Source organism: Lepidochelys olivacea (assembly GCF_965140295.1).
Source record: "Lepidochelys olivacea isolate rLepOli2 genome assembly, chromosome: 2".
Taxonomy (NCBI): Eukaryota; Metazoa; Chordata; order Testudines; family Cheloniidae; genus Lepidochelys; species Lepidochelys olivacea.
Genome location: NC_140412.1, coordinates 121,128,040 through 121,149,929, shown reverse-complemented (window position 1 = coordinate 121,149,929; position 21,890 = coordinate 121,128,040). Strand labels below are relative to the sequence as shown.

Sequence of the window (21,890 nt, the reverse complement as noted above, 5' to 3'; positions counted from 1 at the left end):
AGGGTGCTGAAAAGTACCCGTGCCTATATTTGGGCATCTAAATTTTCAAGCATCTGATTTTCAGAAGGTGCTGAGCATCTTCAACGCAGGAATTGTGGGTTCTCAACACCTCTGGAAGTCAGGCCATGCAGTTATTTATTTATTTCCTTTTGCACTATTCACCCAGTTCTAGTCCTTTTGTTCCATGAAAATCTGGTAAGAAATTTTTCATCTTAGAAAAATGAAGGCCCTATCTAAAGGCTATTGAAATCAATGGAAAGATCTTTCCATTAACTTCAGTAGGCTTTGGATCAGACCCTAAATAAACAAAATTCTGGATTGCCACCTATGGTGATAATGGCTTTGTTCTGCCCTTTAATGAGTAATGATTATGTTATGAAAAGCCTTATGCAACTTTTGGCATAGTTAGACATCGTATACTAGGCCTACTAGAGGTGTATAATTTTAGGAACATTTGGCTGGTTTCTTGGGTTGTATAACAAATAATTATGGAATCTTGCTGAGCCCTGCTTTATTATTACAGGGCTTCAGGCTCTTAGCCCCAGTAGCTCTGCATGCTTGTTAATATTTAAGCTATCTTGTAGTTTGGTAAATAATAAGGATATTTTTTTCTTTAATTTTCACTTCAGTAACAAAGATTACTGGGTTGCAGAAAGAATGCAGTAGATGTTATGTTCTTCTGATGGAATATTTTCCTGCTCTGATTCTTTTTCACTGATATATGAACTAGATAAATTCATGGAGGATAAGTCAATCAATGGCTATTAGCTAGGATGGGCAGGGATGGTGTCCCTAGCCTCTGTTTGCCAAGAGCTGGGAATGGGAGACAAGGGATGGATCACTTGATGATTACCAGTTCTGTTAATTCCCTCTGGGGCACCTGGCATTGGCCACTGTCAGAAGACAGGATACTGGGCTAGATGGACCTTTGGTCTGACCTAGTATGGCCGTTCTTATGCTCTTATGTTCTTAATGTGAAACAAAGGTCTTCCAAAGCCTCTTAAGGAAGCAAATGATAAATCATTCAGAAAGACCCAGCTTTTTTAATAAGGCAGCTTAAGCAACAGAGGAAGATAGTTTACCTGACTGAAACTTTTCATACATATAGATAGGCAACTTTCAAATGCCAGTCTTGACTGATTAAAACTCTGTATTAAGAGCCTGAGCCAAAGCCCATCTAAGTTAGTGGAAAGACAGTCACTGACAGCAATGGTTCAGGCCCTAAAAGTACGTCTACACAGCATTTTGGACTGAGCAGGAGCAAGCCCCCCAGGTCTGGTTGACAGACTTGGACTAGTGGGGCTTGCATTAGCACTCTAAAAATAGCTGTCTAGACGGCACTTTGAAGCTACAGGTCAGAAGCCCACCCCCTTCCCTAGACTTCAAAGCTCGAGCTCCAGCATCAGCCACAACTTCAAAGTGCTGTCTACACTGCTCTTTGTAGAGCACTAACATGAGCCCTGCTAGCCCCACTAGCCTGGGTCTGTCAGCCAGGCCTGTGAGGCTCATTCCCACTTGTTCCAAAATGTCCTAATTGTTTAGGCAGAGAATATCTGTGCTAGAGACCAGTGTGGCTAAAACTGCGCTTGCTTCTGGTGCCTCTGCTCTGTCCTGTTACACCTTAGAATCTCTTACTCTGCCTGGCCCAATTACTAGACACATCTTTCAGTTATTTCATTTGGACTCCTGAGGGCCTGTTACCTCTCTTCAGGACTGGACAAACAAAGCTGTGTTGTCTCCCCTAGCGTATCTCAATCAGAGCTCCAACTTGATGATAATTTAAAAACCCTTCTGCATATCTCCAGAGCAGCCAAGGTACTGCCCAAGCATGGCACTTCTGGTGGGCGAGGCTAGGAGGCTGCTGTGCTCAGAACTCAAGATGGCCCAGATAAGGCACATGGAAGGCTCTATGGATGAGACTTTCAAAATGACTCAATGTTAGCCTCTCAGGGGACAGCCTGCAGTAGAGCGGATCTCCTGGTAACCTAATGAGCACAACTGGCCTGATAACAGCTGTCCGATTGACTGAGCCACCTGAGTGGCTGCAGGAGTCAGCAGCCTAGTGGCTGCTCACTGTGCTCCTTGCCTGTGGCTGTGCTTGTTCCTGCCCCTGTTCTATCCTGTACCTGTTCCTGACCCAGCCCCCAGCTCTGTCCTGGCTTCTGACTCTTGGCTCTGATGCTTGGCTATGCCTTCTGACTGTGGCTTTGGCTTCTGACTCCTGGTTCTGATCTTTTGGCTTTGCTCCAGGAGCCCCTGCTTGGATTCAGCTCTAACAGGTATGAATGTTATTCCAGGCATTAGGACAGATTGCCCATGACGTGGTCCCTGACATACCCTTGATTTTAATGGAAGCAGAGTTAGACTAAAATTCCCATTACCTTCAATGAGACTGGAGTTCAGGCACTGTTGAGTGCTTCTGACAACTCCAACACATGCCTAATTGAAGGCAATGGGAAGATGCCCCAGATCTAATGGCCACATACAGCTTCCAGGTATCCTATGAAAGCCCAGGTGTACCTGGCTTTTGAAATGCGTAGCAAAGATCTTAAATCAGGGGCACAGCTAGGTGAGACTAGCAGAGGTGGAAGTTTGAGATGATTCATGATTAATTGCGATGGTTCTAAGGTTACCCAGGACTGTAAGTCACTTCAATACCCCTTGCTTGCTTCCATCACTGGGCAGTCTTGCTTGTGCTTAGCTGGGTGTTAGCTCCCTGGCACCATCAAAGTGTTAGCTACTCAAGCACTATCCTGTGGGCTATGTCAGCCCTTTCTTTTCCTTGCAATTTAATAATAGGTGAACCCCACTTCCCAAATCCCTTTGATGCATTCCCCTGTGATATCTAGCCCCTGTTGCTGGCTCCTCACAGAATTACCAAGTCAGATATTGCCAATATATTACCAAGATATTACCAATCCTCACAGAATTACCAAGCCATCTTGTATGATTCAATTCAGGATCAGCGCTTTGTTTAATATCATAGCACTTAAGTATATTTATAGTGAAAACAAGAATAAGTTTATTATCAAAGATTAAAGTGACAGTGATTAAGAATATTGGAAACAAATGGTTACATATAAAATAAAACCATAACTCCCTTTTCTAGAAAGCAAACTTACCTGACAGGTTAACCTCCTGTATAAAGAAGTTTTATCTCACCCAAAGTCTTCAGCAGCTTTTTCAACCAAGGCCGGTTGTGATTTCATTTTTGTGCATGTAAACATACTGTTTGTTTACTTCCTAGTTGCAGGATAATGAATGTTGTCTTTTTCTTCGACATATATCCCCAAAATTTACTGTGTTTACTCCTAGACTGAGTAATCAACCCATGGCTTGTTTTTCCCGTTTGCAGCTTCCCTGTTGACTTCACATCTCTTTGGTAAAATTTGACTTAATATGTAAATGGGCATCCATTGTGTTGGTTTACAAATGTTAATTTACATCCTGACACAAAGAGAGGTGAATAAACATCTGACAGAAAACCTGTTTTTCACCTTTGTTGGTGACTAATACTTTGATACAGATTCTAAGAACATATTTTCAGTATGTGTATATAACTCCTTACTTAGTATCTGTAACTACATTTTACAATGATATTAATATCCAGCATGGCACTGGCTTTCATTTGAGAACTCAGACATTCTTTGGTGAACCAGAATGTACATACCAGACTCAGAGCTGTAAGTTAAGCATATGTGTGACTGGTTCAGTCACAGGGACCCCCTTGGGGCTGTCACCTGACATGCTGGAATTACCTCTGAGCCCGTGTTTCCTGCCAGCTTGGGACTCCAGAACCCCATCTTGTTGAGCCAGACTCGGTAGCCTGCTCTAACATAGACCCAGGGTCTGGTCCATGCCCCCAAAGCTGCAGACTTAACTGAAAACAGCTCAGCAGGTTACCTATCTCCAGCACCCAGATCCCAATGGGATCCAAACCCCAAATAAATCCATTTTACTCTGTATAAAGCTTATACAGAGTAAATTCATAAATTGTCCACCCTCTATAACACTGATAGAGAGATATGCACAGCTGTTTGCTCCCCCAGGTATTAATCACTTACTCTGGGTTTATTAATAAACAAAAGTGATTTTCTTAAGTATAAAAAGTAGGATTTAAGTGGTTTCAAGTAATAACAGACAGAACACAGTAAGTTACCAAGCAAAATAAAACAAAACATGCAAGTCTAAGCCCAATACTTTAAGAAACTGTTTACAGGTAATATCTCACCCTAAGAGATGTTCCAAGAAGCTTCTTTCACAGACTAGACTCCTTCCTAGTCTGGGCCCAATCCTTTCCCCGGTACAGTCCTTGTTAATCCCAGCAGACATCTTAGGTGGCAAACAAGGGCTTTCTCATGACTTTGTCTCACCTTTGTCCTGCTCGACCCCCTTTTATAGCTTTGGCACAAGGTGGGAATCCTTTGTCTCTCTGGGTCCCCACCCCTCCTTCTAAATGGAAAAGCACCAGGTTTAAGATGGATTCTAGTATCAGGTGACATGATCACATGTCCTGTGAGACCACAGCCTCCACTCTTCCAGGGGTGGCCTGCACGTACCCAGGAATCAGGTTTCAGAGTAACAGCCGTGTTAGTCTGTATTCGCAAAAAGAAAAGGAGTACTTGTGGCACCTTAGAGACTAACCAATTTATTTGAGCATGAGCTTTCGTGAGCTACAGCTCACTTCATCGAAGTTTTGCAAGTAAACAGAGCCATTTATAGGTCATTGATTCTGAAGCATCCTTAATGGCTTCCACTTAATATGTTTACATCAGTAATACAAGTTTATATCTTATTCTCCTAACTCCAGACAAAGAAATAACACATGCAAGCAAATAAGAAAACATACTCAGTAGATTATAAGTTTTGTGATGATACCTTACAAGAGACCTTTTGCATAAAGTATATTCCAGTTACATCATATTCACACTTATAAACATATTTCCATAAGACATATGGAGTGCAACATCACAATATGCTTATGTGCTTTGCTGAATCAGGGCTAAAGAAAATGGTTACTGAAAGACCGGAGGGGCAGATGCATGTTGTTCAGAGTGGTTACATGGCCAATTTCACCCTCTGCACACCCACCACTGCTCAAGAAAGCAAAATTAGGAGAATCTCTCACTTGGTCTCTTATTTCAATATACAGTACTTCCTGCCATTTTAAAACCACTGGTGCCTTTCTTTGCTTTAAGACCAGAAATCCAGCTCTTCAAACTCTTCTCATGCAGTAGCCCTCATTCAAATATAATAGACTTTAAGGGTACTCCTTCTGTTAATAAAAATACTTGTACAAGTAAGACTTTGCAGGATTGGGCCTTGTGTTTGCAGTTCAAACATGTTAACAGTGTAACCTAGATTTCCTTGTTATCATAATATAAAGTTTCTTACCACAGTAGGTTTATTTTTTTTATTGAAGACATCTATTACTTACATAGTCAAGAAAAGTGTAAGTTCAGACTTTTTGGCACATGCTGTATGATGGACATGCCAGCCAAGAGCCACAGGATTTTCATTTGCAACTAAAATAATATAAATGTATTGGTCTAGTTGCTTGTAATTAGATGAAATAGCTCAAAGACTGCAACTGTTTTTTAACAATACTTCTACCGGGATGCCCTTTATAAAATATTTATTTCCCTAAAATTTGTTTTATTATTTTTCAGGAAGAAGATAGAAACGGCAGTGGAAACCGATCATTGGATGCAAGAGCAAAAACACAAAGAATTCAATGGCACTGTATAATAGTCTTGATTTTGATATTTTGTATAGGTGGGCAGAACAAAATCAAATTATTACAGATGTTCAATCAAATAAAAATAAGATGAAAAAATAGTATTTGTTATTAGGACCACCTTTTGTACTCTTTACATGAGAACATTCATTTTAAGGAAGCACTTTCAAATGAGGGCAAGCATCAACTATTTAAATATAATCCAATATCTCCTGTATGTACAAACTGTAGTCCAAGTCCAGTAATCACAACAGGAGGCTTCTTAAACAGGGTTACCAATCAACCTTCTTTGGTTAATGTATATGCATAACGCTCTGTCCTCCAATGACCATCACCATGTTGTAGCTATCTGTGTAATCTGATCAGTAGCAGGACTTACCTGATAAGTGGAAATGATACATGTGCATTCATTGAAGGTTGAAATTGAACCCCTAGGGCTATATTTTCAAAGTTTTGTGCAATGATGAGAATGTTTAAGTTGGACCCTTTTAAATCTTTTCACTGGAGACGGATATTCAGTCAGAGGGGGAAGAACACACTTGGGTGTTGGCTAGGCTCACTGGACTCCCCTATTTGTCATACAGGAGAGGGATGACTTTCCTCTCTGATGCAGGATAATGATAAGCCTCTGCTATTGCAAAAAACCAAATCCTACCTGGCAGACCAGGCCTATGGGCCTGATTCTCCACTGCCTTTCACCTTGTGCAGCTATTTAAACCTGTGCAAAGGGAGTACAAAGTGGGTGTAATATGCTACCAAATTGCACCAGTAGCATTTTACACACATTTAGCACAGGTGGCAATGTCTCCATAAGGTGCAAAGCAGAGGACAATCAATCCCACAAGGGCTAGTCTCGTATAAAAGGAGCAGAACTTAACCACTCAGCATCAGAGATTCTTATAGTATTCAGCCCTTTGAAGCGGGAAGATGTTATCCAGTTTAATATAGCAATAGAAAGATTTCCGAAGAGGCTCCTATTTACTAAGTATGGGCCATATTTTCACTTTATTTCTGGTGTGGAACTTTTATTGACATCTAAGGGAATTCTTTACAGAGATTGATGGGAGCATTTGACCCTTATGTTCTTGAGAGAAGTCCTAGTGAATATTTTTCTTGGCTATTTATTCTTGCTGTACATGGGATAGACACGGGGGTTCACTTTTTAAAAAACAGTATGAGGCAGTTTTTAAAAAAGGACAAATGCTAATTAAGGTTTTCCTGCAAAGAAAAGTCCCTAGTGCATTTCTAATAACTTTTCACAAAAAAAGGTTTGAAGACCTTGAATTTATGCACTTCCACAGCTAGCTTCTAGTTTCCTCACAGTTGCAAAGGAACACTGTGAAGTTGAAACCGTATTTTTAAAAAAAGTCTTGCCTGTGTTATAGTACTTCAAAGTGTTATTTAAATCTGAATGTTTTTCAGATTGAATGTACTTTTTGTTATTTTTGTTTGTTTTGTGTTTCACTCATCTTTGTGCAACAAAAATAGAACAGTTTGCTTTTCACCCTCTAGTCAGTTTCACATTGCTCTCTTGCAATGAGACAAAGTTTTGGTTGCAAGTACTACAGTGGAATGTTTAAAAGCAAATTAAAAATGGTTTTCTTTTAATAAAATACAATGATGAACATATTTTTATTAATATTAGATTTTAAATCTTGACAGTATGGCCCCAAAGTAGAAAAAAGTTAAACACACATGTAACTTCAAGCAAGTGAATAGTTGCCCCGATCCTGCAAAGATTTATGCACATTCCTAACTTTACACACTATGAATAGTCCCATTGACTTCAGTGAAATTACTCATGATGCATAAAGATAAACATGTGCTTAAGTCTTTGCAGGATCAGGGTCTCAAAGATACGCATGTTTTAAATTGTGTGTTGTACTGCGGCCAGTTTGACTTTGCGGGGCACAAGTAATTTCCTGTACATTGCTCAGGGATCTCATCACCTATTGCACTCAAAGGATTCACTGTGCCTACAGTAAAAGATAAAATACCTACACCTCAGTATCTGTAACTAAGAATCCATCAATATACTTTTCATAGAGTATATGGGCAACACACATTTAGTTATTTTCACACATGCAGTTATACAATAAACATGGTCTAATTTAAATATAGTAATTGTATTGAATGGTTCTTGGATTACTTATCCAGCTTTTTGTGGGCCATATACCACTCTGATCTAATTGATGCCAATGGAAATTGTGTGTGTGGACTGCAGCCAGTATGTGCCACTTTATTAGTCATCAATTAAATACTAAACAGACTATGGAGAAAATGACTCTATTAATTGGTTTATGCATATAAAGTTCTCCTGGGAGTGTCATAAATTCATATGCTGTCCCAAATGTGGTATTTTGCATAACCTCTCATTTCAGCTGAAGTACATATAAAATCTCTTACGGTGAGGTGCTCCAATCCGACCTTGACTCTGAGGAGCTATGTGTTTAGTTTATTTATGCGAGGATCTGGAATAAGATGAACTCAAGAAATGTTATATAATATACTTCTTTCAGACAATTAAATATGAATGGAAGGGAGGATACGGGTAAACTTTTGGTCAAACCATGCTTCATTTTTTGGAATCTTTGAGCACTAGCATGTTAGATGTGTATCTATCCTGATATACTTTTGGAAGGCTGGCAGAATTATGACAAAGCAAAGTTTGTCAAAGAGATGGCTCCCAATGCACAGAATGTTATCAGTGGGCCAGAATCAAGCCTTGGTAGGTTTTAAATCTCCTAAACCTCATTTCTGAAAAGGTACCAGGATGGGTTAACTTGATATCACAATTCAATCTTCATTTCAGTGTTCATGAGATTAGAACAGATATTGGTAACTAATCATTCATGAACAGGGCTCCCAGTGGAGTTTACTTTACTTTATTAAAAAAAAAAAAGGACTTCAAATAAAACTCATGGTTCAAATTAAATACCCAGAATTAATTTGTTCTTGACGTATTTGCTGAAGAGACACTTTAAACATTAAATCGTGTTGCTATTAGGACAGGTTAGAATCCAGCTATCTAAGGTGGCATTCAACTGTCTAAATCATCCTTTCTCTTGCAATTCCCTGCCTCATGCACTGTGAACATTGCAACTTCTGTAACAGATGAAGCAGGGGTCCTAACAGACAACAGTGTCATTAACTACAGAATCCCAATTCATTTCTGAGCAGGTCCATCCTATGCACTGAATGACCCAGGGGCCCTTGGAAAAAGAATGTGATCATGTAATTAATGACTGTATCATAATATATATGCTCAAGGGGGCTGAATTAAGATTTCACAGAAACCTTGATTCTAGCATTTTCTAATTTTTGAGTGCTTAACTTTGCAACCTTATGTTCTTTTAAATTAGCATATTATGAGAAAATGTAAAATGTAGCCAACTAGTACTGAAGCCATCATGTGATCTTGTATTTAAAACAACTGGCTGAAACTTGTATTAATTAGCACAGAACAAACATTAGCTCAATGGTTACCCAGCCCAAACCTTGTCCCTTGTAGGTCAATATGATTCAGTCAGACCAAATGTCTATCGGCACCAGACGAGCGCCAAGTGAATCCTGAGCAAATCGACCCACAAATTGCTCAGTCTGCTGTTCCCATTTGGAGAATCAGGCCCAATTATTAGGAGAATCCCAAATGTGTACATGAGTGCAAAGTCATTTCCCCCATGTTTAAATTAAACCATAAAAGTTTATATCCCTAATTTCTCACTTTAAGCCTATAATTCAAGGGTCTTCGAGGAACAATAACTTAAGTATTCCAGCTGGACAAGAAGGAAACATAAGTGGTAATCAGGAGTAACCCAGTTGATGTTGCAGGAGTTACCCTGGTATAAAAATGGTTGTGAGATCAAAATCTGACCTTTATTTTTTAACCAGCAATGTAAGGTCACTAGATCTGAATCATTCCAATAAACCTGAATCCATTGTTTCTGTCCCCACAGATAACCTCTGAAGGATGATTGGAGGGAGCCTTGCCCGCAGTCCATTGAAAAGTACAAAACTGAGAAACTTGTCACTCCCAAAGAAGAAGGTAAATAATCAGCTCCACCCAGAGGATCCAATCCAATCTCCAGGAATTGGCAGGATTCAAATCTAACAATTCCTGGGGAGCATCTGTCATATTTCTCTCCCATCCATTTACCTGGCTGCAAAAGATTTGGAGATTGTCTCTGTTCTCATGGGTTGTTGTAATGACATGGAGGCAGACATTTGCCTTGGCTTGATCATAGCCTTAATAGTGACTTTTATATCAATGAGATTGTGAATCAAGCTAAAATAAGGATTATAACTGAAAAGACCTTTGGTGTATATGTTTTTGCATCTTTGTTATCTCATATTTCAGAGGCTGAAATATCTGAAGCTGTCTGAGACACTCTTAACAGAGCTGGAGAAAGGAGGTCTTTACCTTCTTCTTGGTAAATCATGCTGGGAAGGGAGAGGAGTCTCAGGCTTATATAATGCAGGCTTTTCTCCCTCTCAGATAGTGTTTGGGAGGACACTATCAAGAAAGGCTATAGTCCTGCCTCTGTTAAAAAGGGCCTCTGAAAAATGCAGGTAGGACCTGGAGCTATTTCTTCTACTTGATCAAGACTTTTATTAACGTGTTGTTCTGAAGGGACTCTGGGGATGTATGTTGCTGAGCACTTTGGGGTATGAGTCTGTGTGATCTGTTGTCAGATCATAACCTCTCCGTCTCTGTTCTCATTTAACCTATTTCTTCTTCTGTGGTAGGGAAGAGAGGGAGGCACACTGGTATGATGATGTGGGTTATTCATAAGATGCCAAGCATCTATCGTGCCTTATTACCAGATAGTTATACATAAACTGGAGAGAGTTCAGAGAAGAACACTAATGACTTCTTGGACTGACTTAAGAGGAAGAGCTACTGTATATGTGTACAGTTTTGCTAGGTGACTAATGGAGAATCTGATGATAATGTACAAATATTTGTTGGGTATATATGCCAAGGAGAGAGAAGAAGAATTTTTTAGTATGGTACAATGGGGTATAACTTTATTGTAAGTGCACGTTAGTAAGGTGATGGTGGCTATATACATACCTAGAAAGATAGTAACTGTTTAAAACTAAGAAGGAATTTTATTTTAGGGTGAATCTCAAGCAATATTTCTTGAAAAGGAACTCTGTAAGGCTGTAGTGTGGTAACTATAGTTTGGAATATTTAAACTAAGCTAGATACTGTCTTGCATAGTTTCTACAGTCATTTACTATCCTGCACTGGAAGGAGGATGGATTAGATGATTCGGTAGGCCTTTCCTGTCTCTAATTTCTGACTTTTATTGAAAATCTAGAGGCAATTACTTTCATGAGATACCACAACCTTCAGCGGCAAATACTGTAGAAGGAATTAAAGTAAACAGTTCCCTGTCAAAGGCCTGTTCCAAGAGGCCATAGGTTACATCTGAGACCTTTTTGAAAATCATGGTGAAACTACCTTTCCAACAACACATGTTAAAAATCTCTAACTCTCTTTTATAATAACTGGCATCTTACAGATCATAATATACATTGATACAAATACAAAGGAAATTATAATGTATTAATCAGTGTTTGGCTGAAACTTAGGCTCTTTAAACAGATAACTATAAACCATTTTACACAACAGGATTTTGTCTAATTAAAACATCTAAGACTTTTCTATCTAGTGATGTAGTTTAGGATTGATTAATGGGATTTGAGCTCCAGCACTGTATTGACAATATGATTTGGATTTGGTATGATAGCTAATGCTAAAACAAAAATGAAGAAGTTGATCATATCTTATGTTAAGGGTATACTTAATTTATAAAGGATTAATAAATGACTGAAAGATATAACATACCTTAGTAGGTATTATAGCTAGTTAAGTACATTAGTAGGAGTTGAAAGCAACTTGTTAGACTCTAAAATAATCAATCAACATTTATTAGAAACATTTATTAACCCTTCATGAACTACTCAAATGTACACTTTATATTAAGTGTGAGTAAGAAATTGGTATGACAGAAAATGCACAAGAGTAGTTTAAAACAATATATGAAAAGGCTCTACTACAGCAAGAAAATAAAGATGCAAGTAAAACTTTTCAAAGGCACCTAATTGCTATAAGATCACAGGGGTGGAATGAGGGATTGCGCTTTTCTAGATGCGTGTGCATCCCATTGATGCTAATGGTTGTGATATAATATATTGAGGGAGGTGAAAATCTGACCCTTTGTTCCCCAAATGAAGTTTGTAGGTGCATAAAGATTAAGATTGGTAAGTAGTGGGATCCACCAAAGCTCCTAAGACCTCCCGCATGGAACACTCATGAGAGTTAGGCCCCAACTGTTATACCAATAAAATAAAAACCAGCAGGATCTTATTAAAGGGGAAAAGGCAAAATACCACATTTATTGTGAATACAGAAAGAATCATAGTAAGCAGTTAGTTATAGCTATAACATTCCATTCAATCTCACATTTATTCACACATTCATTCATACAAACACACACACACAGGTTCTGCAAGGTTGTTATCATAGTTACCAGCCTTAGAGTTGCTCATGCCAAGCCACTGGCCAGGTGGCCTGGACATGAGGAGGGAGCAGGGCCTCGTCAGATGCACATCTGATGCTCCTGGAAGTTGGTTTGCAGAATCAGACCCCAAAGTTCTCACTTTCTAGAGTCCATTTTTATAGGAATTAATCATTATAGGAATCATCATTATATAGGAATCAATCAGCAGATGTCACATTTCTGACGGCTCCGCGCTGCCAGATGTAATCTTGTTCTTTGGTTCTCCCATCCTTGAGGCTGTTGGGTGGATTCCAGTCTGCCCTCCGGGGGTCCTCTGGTTATTTCCACTTGACGCCTTCTTCAGCCGATGGACACTGGATTCTTAGGCTGGCACCTCCCTGATCATTCAGTTATTATCCACACCAAGCATCCATCCACATACATTCTCTATCTCTATTTTAATCACAATTGTTAACAAAGCGAGATGAATACAACAAAAGGGCGGGGAGTCTCTGGGTACTGTTTCTGTTGTTACAGAGTATTGCTTTGAGTCTCTCTCTGTGTGAGTAGTTGTTACAAAGAATTGCTTTGAGAACAGACTCTGTCTTAGAATGTACTAACACAATTAGCAGCTTGCAAGTTTCACACATAGAGGGAGAGAAACAGTACCAAAACCCAAGAGACCTCTTAATTGGTAATACCCTGGAATTTAAACTATGGGGAATCAAACTCATTTGTGATTTTAATACAGAACTTCTTTAATATGATACAACATAATGGGATTGTCTAAAGCACCTATCTGTGTCTTTTGCAGTCTAAATATCTTTACAAATCTGGTTCAAAGTGCAGAGTGTATAGATTACAGTAGGCCAGAGCCCGCTGCTCCTCATTAGTGCCAAAAAAGCTATTGGTAGGGGCCAGGCATGCTTTGTCGTCTTGAGCATGGAGAGGTCAGTATATGTCACACAAGAAACCACGATCTTGGTGCTGCAGTGCAAAAGTCATGACTCTGTGCATTTTCATGAACCTCATTTTTAGGCATACTTTATCTTAGAAGAAGAAGAATAAAGGTCCACCACATCCAGATACACTAAAGTGGAGCATCATAAAATCAATAATAATACCTAATGAAAAATGGAACAGAATGCCATGTAAACTGTGCCTATGTTGTGGAGTAAGCAGACCTGCAAACTCCATAATGAAGCACAACCTGAAGTTCTTTTGGGAGGGGTCACAGCAGCAGCTCATGAGCTGAATGCCAGACTAATCTGACATGCCCCAAGTCCTGAGCTCGGGTTGTCAGGGTAATAAAGTAATCATGGGTAGGTGCCCCTGGAATGCATGGTTTGGGACACTGGAGAATAGTATCCAAAATGGCCCTTTTTCTTCAGAACATGAGAGAGATGGATCCAAATTCAGCCCTGGTTTAAAAGGGTATAACTGTTGAAATCAATGAAGTTGCAGCAGGGCTATAATTGACCCTGTTAAACTAAAAGCTGTGAATACCTGATGGAATTGGCAAGAAGGTTTATCCTTTTTGCAATGGTTTTTATGGTCACTGTGTGAACAGGATAGGGCTTTAGGTGGCTTTAACAGCAATCTCACCAATGCTATCCACCCTTACCTTCAATGGACAAAGTTGACCCTTAAAATATATCCTGTTGTGTTACTCCCATTGAGTTCAATTGCATATGATTTGTCTCTCTCCTTACTGGCGGGAAACTTCTCCTGGTGCAGAAGCCCTACACAAAGCTGTACGGCCACTTAAGCTTCCTATTAAGGACTGAGTCCAGCTGCACTTGGAGTTCCTTGGAGGAAGAACTGGTGAAGCTCCATTTTTCTGGGGGCAGAGATGGGGTGATTGAAGGGTGCATAAGGAATGAAGATTCTCGGTATGGTGTAGAGCTTTGGTCCACACCACCCCTTTTTCAGACCAGCACACGGAGAAGAAGTAGCAGGAATGACAGGGCAGAGGGAGAAAGAGAGGGGATCTCTTTAGGACTCCAGATAAGGTGAGCTGAAGTAACATTATTGGAATGACTCAGCAGCCTGGTGGAGAATTACCTCCCCTCCAGTATATTTATGTGAAATCCAGCTATTGCTGCTGACTGGAAGACTGGATTTTACCTTAGGGGTTAACTGACCCTTATGTGCTGAATTGGACCTTGTTAGAAACTCTGCATTGAGCTCAGTCTTGCCCTTGAATAGGGTGATTGACTTCAGTGGGGCTTTCAACAGGGATACTGCAGTGAGGAAGGGGTGTGGACTAGGGTCCTGAATGTACAAAGATTATTTAGCTCAGCATAAGGTGCAATGAAGAAAAATTTCCACCAGCTTAATTTATCATGCCATCAATAAATGTCTTGTGTAAAATGGGATCAAATAACTAGATGAAAATAACACTATCAAGAAAAAAGAAAAGGAGGACTTGTGGCACCGTACAGACTAAATTTGTTGGTCTCTAAGGTGCCACAAGTACTCCTTTTCTTTTTGCAGATGCAGACGAACAAGGCTGCTACTCTGAAAACTATCAAGAAACTAGCCTGATGAGATCCGCCTACAAAGGTTATGAGCAAAGTGATTTGTCTCCACTTAAAATAGGAGTATTTAGTCTAGTTGTATTGTACCCTGTTAGGGCTCAGGTTTCTCAATATTGTTCAGGTTCTAGAAACCAATATGCTGCTGACATCCATGGACACTTCTGAGACTTGTAGTATGTGTTTCCTCCTCATGATTGAGACGTGATCTAATACCTGAAATAGCTTTCCCCTTAACCCAACGAGTCATGGCCAACGAGTCATAACTCACAAAAAAGAATAATCTGTGAAGCAGGATGTGCAACTGTATTGATCAATGGAACTGGAAAGCTATAGTTTAAACCTAAAGGCCTGAGGAGGCATTTAAGATTCCTGCAGGTCATTGTGTGCCAAGGGGAAGGTGTGTAGGATTTTTGTGTGCATGCTCCATGCTGGAGCAAAATTCTCATTGCCGCTGAAGTCATTGGGAGTTTCCTCTGAGCATGGAGCACAACTGGTTTCTAAGAGCCCTGAACTCCACCCACACTCAACAGAACCACTCCGATATCTTGGTAAGAGTTCACATTGTCCTATAGGGCTAAAAACAGAAAGGGGAGGGGGGAAAGTATTGGCTCACTGCTGGTGTTTCAAATATCAAAAGGAAAATGCATTTGTCTCAGTTCTGTCATCCTGATTTATTAGGAGATCAGAATGACAGTGAACAGACATAAAAAACCCTGCTGTTTTGGGAAGGGCTCAGAAAACGTTAATTTGCTTGTTCCACACAAAAATGTAAAGTGTCGGTTCTCTGATTACCTGCTTCTAGAAACTGTTTGGACAGGTGCTGTGTTTCAGTAGTCATCTTTCACAGCCGACAGGCTTGATTTACAGTTGTAGACCATAGATTTCCGTTCTCAGCTCTGGTCCCAATGCTGTGTCTGCCAGGGTATGTTAGTAGTGCACTGCAGCCAGAAAAGGCTGCATCTTGATTGAAGAGTAGCTACACTACCTGGATGAGATTCTAGCACAGAGGATTGAAATAGAAAGGGGTCTTAAAAGATCTACAGGCTCCTCCTTGAGGACACAAGACTCCTCCTGTTCTGGGTATTGGAGTGTCCTTGTCAAATTCTAGTCACATTAGTAGTAGTTTTGTTAGTCCCATTGAGTTTAATGGGGATTACTTCAATGAATAAATGGAGCAGGATTTGGCTCACTACATCTGAGGTCCAGTTTAGTTTGCTTGAGACCACTAAATCCTCTTGTAAAATCACTTTCTTCTAGTAACTAGTAAGCAATTAAACTAATCAGTTACTCAAGCCACACACACAACCTTTAAGAAGTCTGTATTGTGGGGAAAAACATTTCCACTTAACTGAAACTAACTAAAATTCCTAGGTGGCTTTTTCCATTTCTGAAGCAGAAAGATGAAAGAAAGTAAATATGGGGAGAGACATTGCTTTGAAAAGGGCCCGATCCTGCAGTCCTTACAAAGCAAAACTTCCACTGTTATCAGGGAGCGGGATCAGGCCCAGAGACTTCTTAAATTAGTAAATATCAGAATGTAATCCTATATTGTATATTCTCTTTTGAGTCTCCCATGCTGTTCATGCACTCTAATTTGGCACTTGCAAATTGCCACCTGGATTTGTAGCTAAAATTACCTGGGACACCTGACAGAACCCTAGTATTGCTGGAAAAAAATCTGAACAGGTGAGCATTTGATGAGGAAAAGTAAACTAAACCTGCCAGGACTGATGAGGATACAGTTATCAAATATAATAACCATTATCCACAATCCTGAAATGCACAAAGATGCAAATCTGAAAAGTTGGTATTCATGTAAAAGATTGAAATATTTGAAAGCATTTTTGTAAGTCTTTAAATTTATATCCTTTTATATTTCATTCTTTTTAAAAGAATTGTGATCTTTTACAAAACAGGATTTTAAAAAGTGTTGCACCGGGTTTGATTTTTAAAAATACTTTGGTTAAATTTAAACAAAAAATACTATATTGTCATATCAAAGTACAATTAGTACACTGTGAAATCATCCCTAAGGATGTTAACAAGATGTTAGCCGTGGTCTAGAGACAACTAAATTCTCCATTTTTAAAGAGAAACAAAAAACACAAGCTATAGCAAAAGGTAGATTATGGAAAGGCAAATTAGTATTTGTATGGGGCCTTGGGGATAAAATGGTATTTAAGTGCAAATAATTTTATGGAAACCAATTCCTTTAATGGTTGATTACTATATACACTAGACACTGATCTCTCGCGGTGCTCTTATGGATGTTACGGTTTGAGCTAAAACACATGAAATCTGCATGGACTTTATTGAAATAAGTAAGGGCTTTCGCTTTGGGATTGTTTAAGGCAAGTAAATAGAAGACTTCCTTTTCTGCAGGCATTTTTAACTATTCTGCAAATTGTTCTGAAGAAAAAAATATCGAATGGTAAATGGAGTGAGGGAGATAAGAAAATCCAGAGAGTCAAAATATAAATAAAATACACCAGATTTCAGTTTATTCCTCTCCCGTAAATATAAGAGGTTATAAAAGGGATGGGGGGAATACCAGTTTCCAGTAGTGCAACCCTTTAGTTGTTAAGGCATTCAAATGAGAACTTTTAAACTGAGTTTCGCAACGTTGTTAAGATCATAATTAATTTAAAAAAACCCCAAACCCGTAAAGATTGCACCTCTTGCTTTTCTTTTCTTAGGGCTTTCCTGACAAGCCTTGTATTTAAAGTGTGTGTGTGTGTGTGTGTACCCTTGTGTGGTTTTATTAGTAACCGAAAACACATCAGGAGAAAGATGTAAGGGGGAAGGGGGGACTTTTGTTCTACCAAAAGCAGTTAGAATCAAGTTGTACTAACAACCTTCCTGAAACAACTTTCGTTTGTGTAAGGAGATGAGACAATAGGATTACGTTTCGTCTCTGTCCTCTTTTGAAAAAGGTACTGCAGAGAACCTTTTTTACAAAGCAAATGTTTAGCTGGCCCTCATTTCCCAAAGATTATCTTCCAAGGGCCAGTCCTTCTGAAGGAATGAACACCAGTACTCGAACACTCTTTGACACGAGGAATTAAACAGTTATGTCAACTTTGTAGCTAGATGTTTTCTCCGGGCTGGGGAGCACACTTCTTTCAAAAGGAAGAGAAATCCTACTGACCCAAGTCTCAGTCAACAGGAATGCTATTGAATCTCTGCACATCGCACATCTAAACGCGAATGGGCACTAGGGAGGGGGGCTGACAACCTCTCTCCCAAAAAATGCAGTTGAGCCCAGTGCTCTCCTTCAACGTGAGGGCTTACCTACCTCTGCAACCTGGTCCCTTTCTTTCCGCCCACAAAGCTTCTTTCTCTAGCACTATTTTACATGGTTTCCATGAAGTCGGTATCAACCCCCTCCCCGCCCCCCTGTCTTACACAGAGACATCACGCTATTCCTTGTGGAGTTCTTTTATTGGAAAATAACCATGAAGCCTGAGGTTTTTTTTTTTCATAAAATAGTCACGCACAAATATACAGAGGGGAAAAAAAATCACTCCTGGCTTGCCAGTGGTCTTATCTCCAAAAACACAACTCGGAAAACAGATCGAGCACAGAAAGAGACCACGGCTGACATTTCATTGAACCCAACCTAACGATATATATTTTTAAAAAAGCTGCAACCTGCCGTGTTAAAACATTTTTTACTTTACAATGTATAAATAAATCCACCCCCTCTCCGCGAAATGCTAGGTGCTGCACTGGGGGGGGAGGGGGGTTATTTTGGCACAGTGATGCATTGGTTTGGAGTAGAGAAAATGACCCAGCAACCTCTGGCACCTTTTCACTCGCCCAGCCCTCACCCTTGGGTGCACAGCGCACCCCCAAACCCGTAGTCGGGACAAAGCCTGACGGAACTGGTTCCCTGATCAATGACACATGGCTTTGCGCAGCGAGAAACCAGCGCGAGAGCAGATCAGGCACCTGCCTTAAGCCAACTGGTTTCAACAATGACTGAGAAGCACTTTGACCCATTGCGAAGTCCAAATACAAAGCGCCCCCACTTTGGTTTGGTTCAAACCCCGCTCCCCCAGATCTAAGGCACAGTCACTTGTCTCTGGATAGAAAGTGCAGACGCCAGAGCCTCGTCCTCCTCCTCCTCCCTTGCTCCCCCATCCACGTGTTCCCCGCCTCCCCCGCCGTGGGGAGGAGGGGGTCTGTATTAAGTCAGGAGGCGCTCGAGGGGGTAGGGCGAGTACGAGGCAGGGAGCCCCGGGGCCGTGTGCAAGGGGCCGGGCAGCCGGAGGGGGCCATAGAGCGGGGCGCCGAGCAGCGCCTCGGAAGGGGAGGGGAGGAGCTGGGGAGGCTCCGGCGGGCGGCGGGCGCTGCTGGCCGCCAGCGCCTCCCTCCCGCGCTCCAGCGGCGGGGGCCCGTAGGCGTAGAGCGGCAGGAGGCCGCCACCGGCGTAGAGCGAGGCCGGCGGGGGCGGGTAGGAGCCCAGCGGGTAGGGGGCGGGCAGCAGCTGGGGGCCGGGCGGCGCGGCCCAGAGCGCCCGGCTCGGGGCGGGGGCGCGCTGGAAGGGCCGGCTCAGGATGCTCTCGATGGCGAAGGAGCTGGAGAACTTGGAGCCCGGCCTGGCCGCGGCGGCGGCAGCGGCGCCCGCCCGCCCTTCCTCGGCGGCGCCCCCGCCGCAGCTGCAGGGGGCGGCGGAGCCGCAGCAGCAGCAGCAGCCGGCGGCGGCGGGGGCTGCCGGGCGGGCGGCCGGCGGCGGCGGCGGAGCGCGGCTGAGGCGCTTGCGGCGGCGGCGGAAGACCCCGTCGGCGAAGGTGTACTCGCTGCTGGGGTTGAGCATCCAGTAGTTGTCCTTGCCCCAGGGCCGGGCCGGGTCGCGCAGCACCTTGAGGAAGCAGTCGTTGAGCGACAGGTTGTGCCGCACCGAGTTGCGCCAGCCCGTGTAGGCGCCGCGGAAGAAGGGGAAGCGGCCCATCAGGTAGTCGTTGATCTCGGCCAGCGTGAGGCGGCCGCCGGCCGAGTCCCGGATGGCCATGGCGATGAGCGCGATGTAGGAGTAGGGCGGCTTGGGCCGCCGCGTGTAGGGCTTGTTCCCTTTCCCGCCCTCCGCGCCCGCCGGCCCCGCGCCCGCCGCCCCCTGGCCGCCCGGGCTGTGGGCGGCGCAGTCCCCGTCCGAGCCCAGCTCGCTGTCGCCCGGCGCGGGGGACGGGGCCCCGCTGCCCTCCTGGTCGCTGCCGCCCAGCTTGTCCTCGTAGCGCGGGGCGAAGACCTCCAGCTTCATGGCGCAGCTGCTGCCTCACCGGGCCCCGGCCTCTTCTCCCCTGGCCGCCAGGCTGGGGCGGGGGGCGGCTCTAGGGCAGCCCCCGGAGCTGGGCTGGGGAGGTGGCTGGCCGACTGGGGGTCTCCTTCCCTGTCGGGAACAGTGTGTGTGTGTGTGGGGGGGGGGGGGCTCTTGTTTCTCCCCCTGGAGAGCGGCAAAGGTTTCCTCCTTGGCGAGCAGCGCAGGCTGGGGGTTGCCTCCCCTTCACCCTTGGCAAGTAGCAAAGACCAGGGGCGGGGAGGGGGGGTTGGTTGGAAGTTGGGGAGGGCTCTTCCCACTTGGACAGGTCCCTGGAGAACAGGGTGCCCTCCTCCTAGCCTCCTGGAGCGTAGGTTACTTGGGGGCAGGGAGGTCTCTCTATTTCTTCCACCCCTCTGTGATCCCCTTCTCTTAGGGAGAGGCACCCAGTCCTTCCCTGCTACCTTGACTTTGGTTGCTCCAGGTGGGAAGAAAACCAACTAACCCCAAGTCAGTCGGTCTCGGATGGGTAGTTCTGCAAAGTCAGGTCCTCTCTCCAGCCCCTCAAAGTTTGATCTTGTCCCTTTTTCGGGAGAGGTTCCTCATGTTACTGTCCACAGAGCAATTCAAATGGAATACATTATCTCTAGGGATGGGCAGTTACTCCTCTCTGTCTGTAGTTGCTGGTGCTCCTGTGTCAAGGGACCTGGTTTCTTCAGTCTTGAGATTCTGAGCTGACTTCTTGCTGAAGCAGTGGCAGCAGCCAAGTTATTATTGTTATTAGTAGTACTGTCAAGTCATTATCTCTCTCTCTCTCCCCCGTTGGCTCTGTGTCTCTACACCACTTTCAGACCAGCCTATTATAATACTTAGGCAGCCCAGGAGAGGCGGAGTTAGAACCAGGATCTGAAAGGATGATGGGCGGGGAAGCAAGGTAGCAAAGGTAGGGATCCACTAATAAGCAAGATCAGAGTCATAATGATCTCCCTGTCATCTCAGATCTTGTTGGAAAGTTTATTTCATGCAACATGTTTGTTTTGTTTTTGTGTTTTCCTCTGCCAGGTTCCACCCCTTCTCTCCCTCCCATCCCTGAGTGTTTTGAATGAAGGAAGCCAGCAGGGACAGTGTGTGCGCGTGTTTGTAGGTTTGCTTAGCAGGTTCCTCCTGCCAGGTGTAAAGTTCAGGATGACTTGTAGGTGGCAGAGCAACACCAGCTACACATTTATTATTTTTACATAATACTGTGTTTGGTAACAACGTGTAATATGACAGCTCAACACCCTATTAAAAATAATACAGTGCTTCACTGAGAAGCTGTATAAACTTCGTTGTGAATTCCTCATGACTTATGTAGCTTGATAGTCATTTAATCCTCACCCTTATCCTCCCAGTCCAGAATGAAAAGTGAATGGGTCGGCACTTCTACATGCTCTGATGGAAATACTTCAACAAAACTCTGACCTTGATTTTATGTATACATCTAATGAACAGAGACACTGAACAAAACAATATAGCTGACTTCTTTCAGAACCTGTCTTTGTATCTCCCTCTGTATAACTCTCTATTAGATCGTTACTTTGTAAATAAAACCTTTTTGAACATTAAAAAGCTGCTTTACTTCAGTGTTTTTTTGCATGCCCCATAACACTAGAATTCAAATACAGGACCAAAATTTATATAATGAATTAGGACTTAGAGTTCATTTGTTTTACCTGTTTCTTTCCAGAAAAATCTAACATGGAATATTTTTAATATGTATTTCACAATTGCTATGGTCTGGTCTTCATTGAGGTGAATAGTCCAATTCACTTCAGTGTAGCCTGTATTCAATAGGACTGTTTACTAAA

General features: G+C 42.5%; 1 protein-coding gene across 1 annotated transcript; it reads right to left on the bottom strand.

Moving 5' to 3' along the window:
• Positions 1–18,975: 18,975 nt before the first annotated feature.
• On the bottom strand, positions 18,976–21,585 carry FOXQ1 (forkhead box Q1; the record flags this gene model as incomplete). The annotated part of the gene is given in 3 exon segments (XM_084621089.1): positions 18,976–19,439; positions 19,442–19,511; positions 19,513–21,585. Coding segments are annotated over 3 exon segments (1,068 nt in total). The 5' UTR covers positions 20,047–21,585.
• Positions 21,586–21,890: the final 305 nt, after the last annotated feature.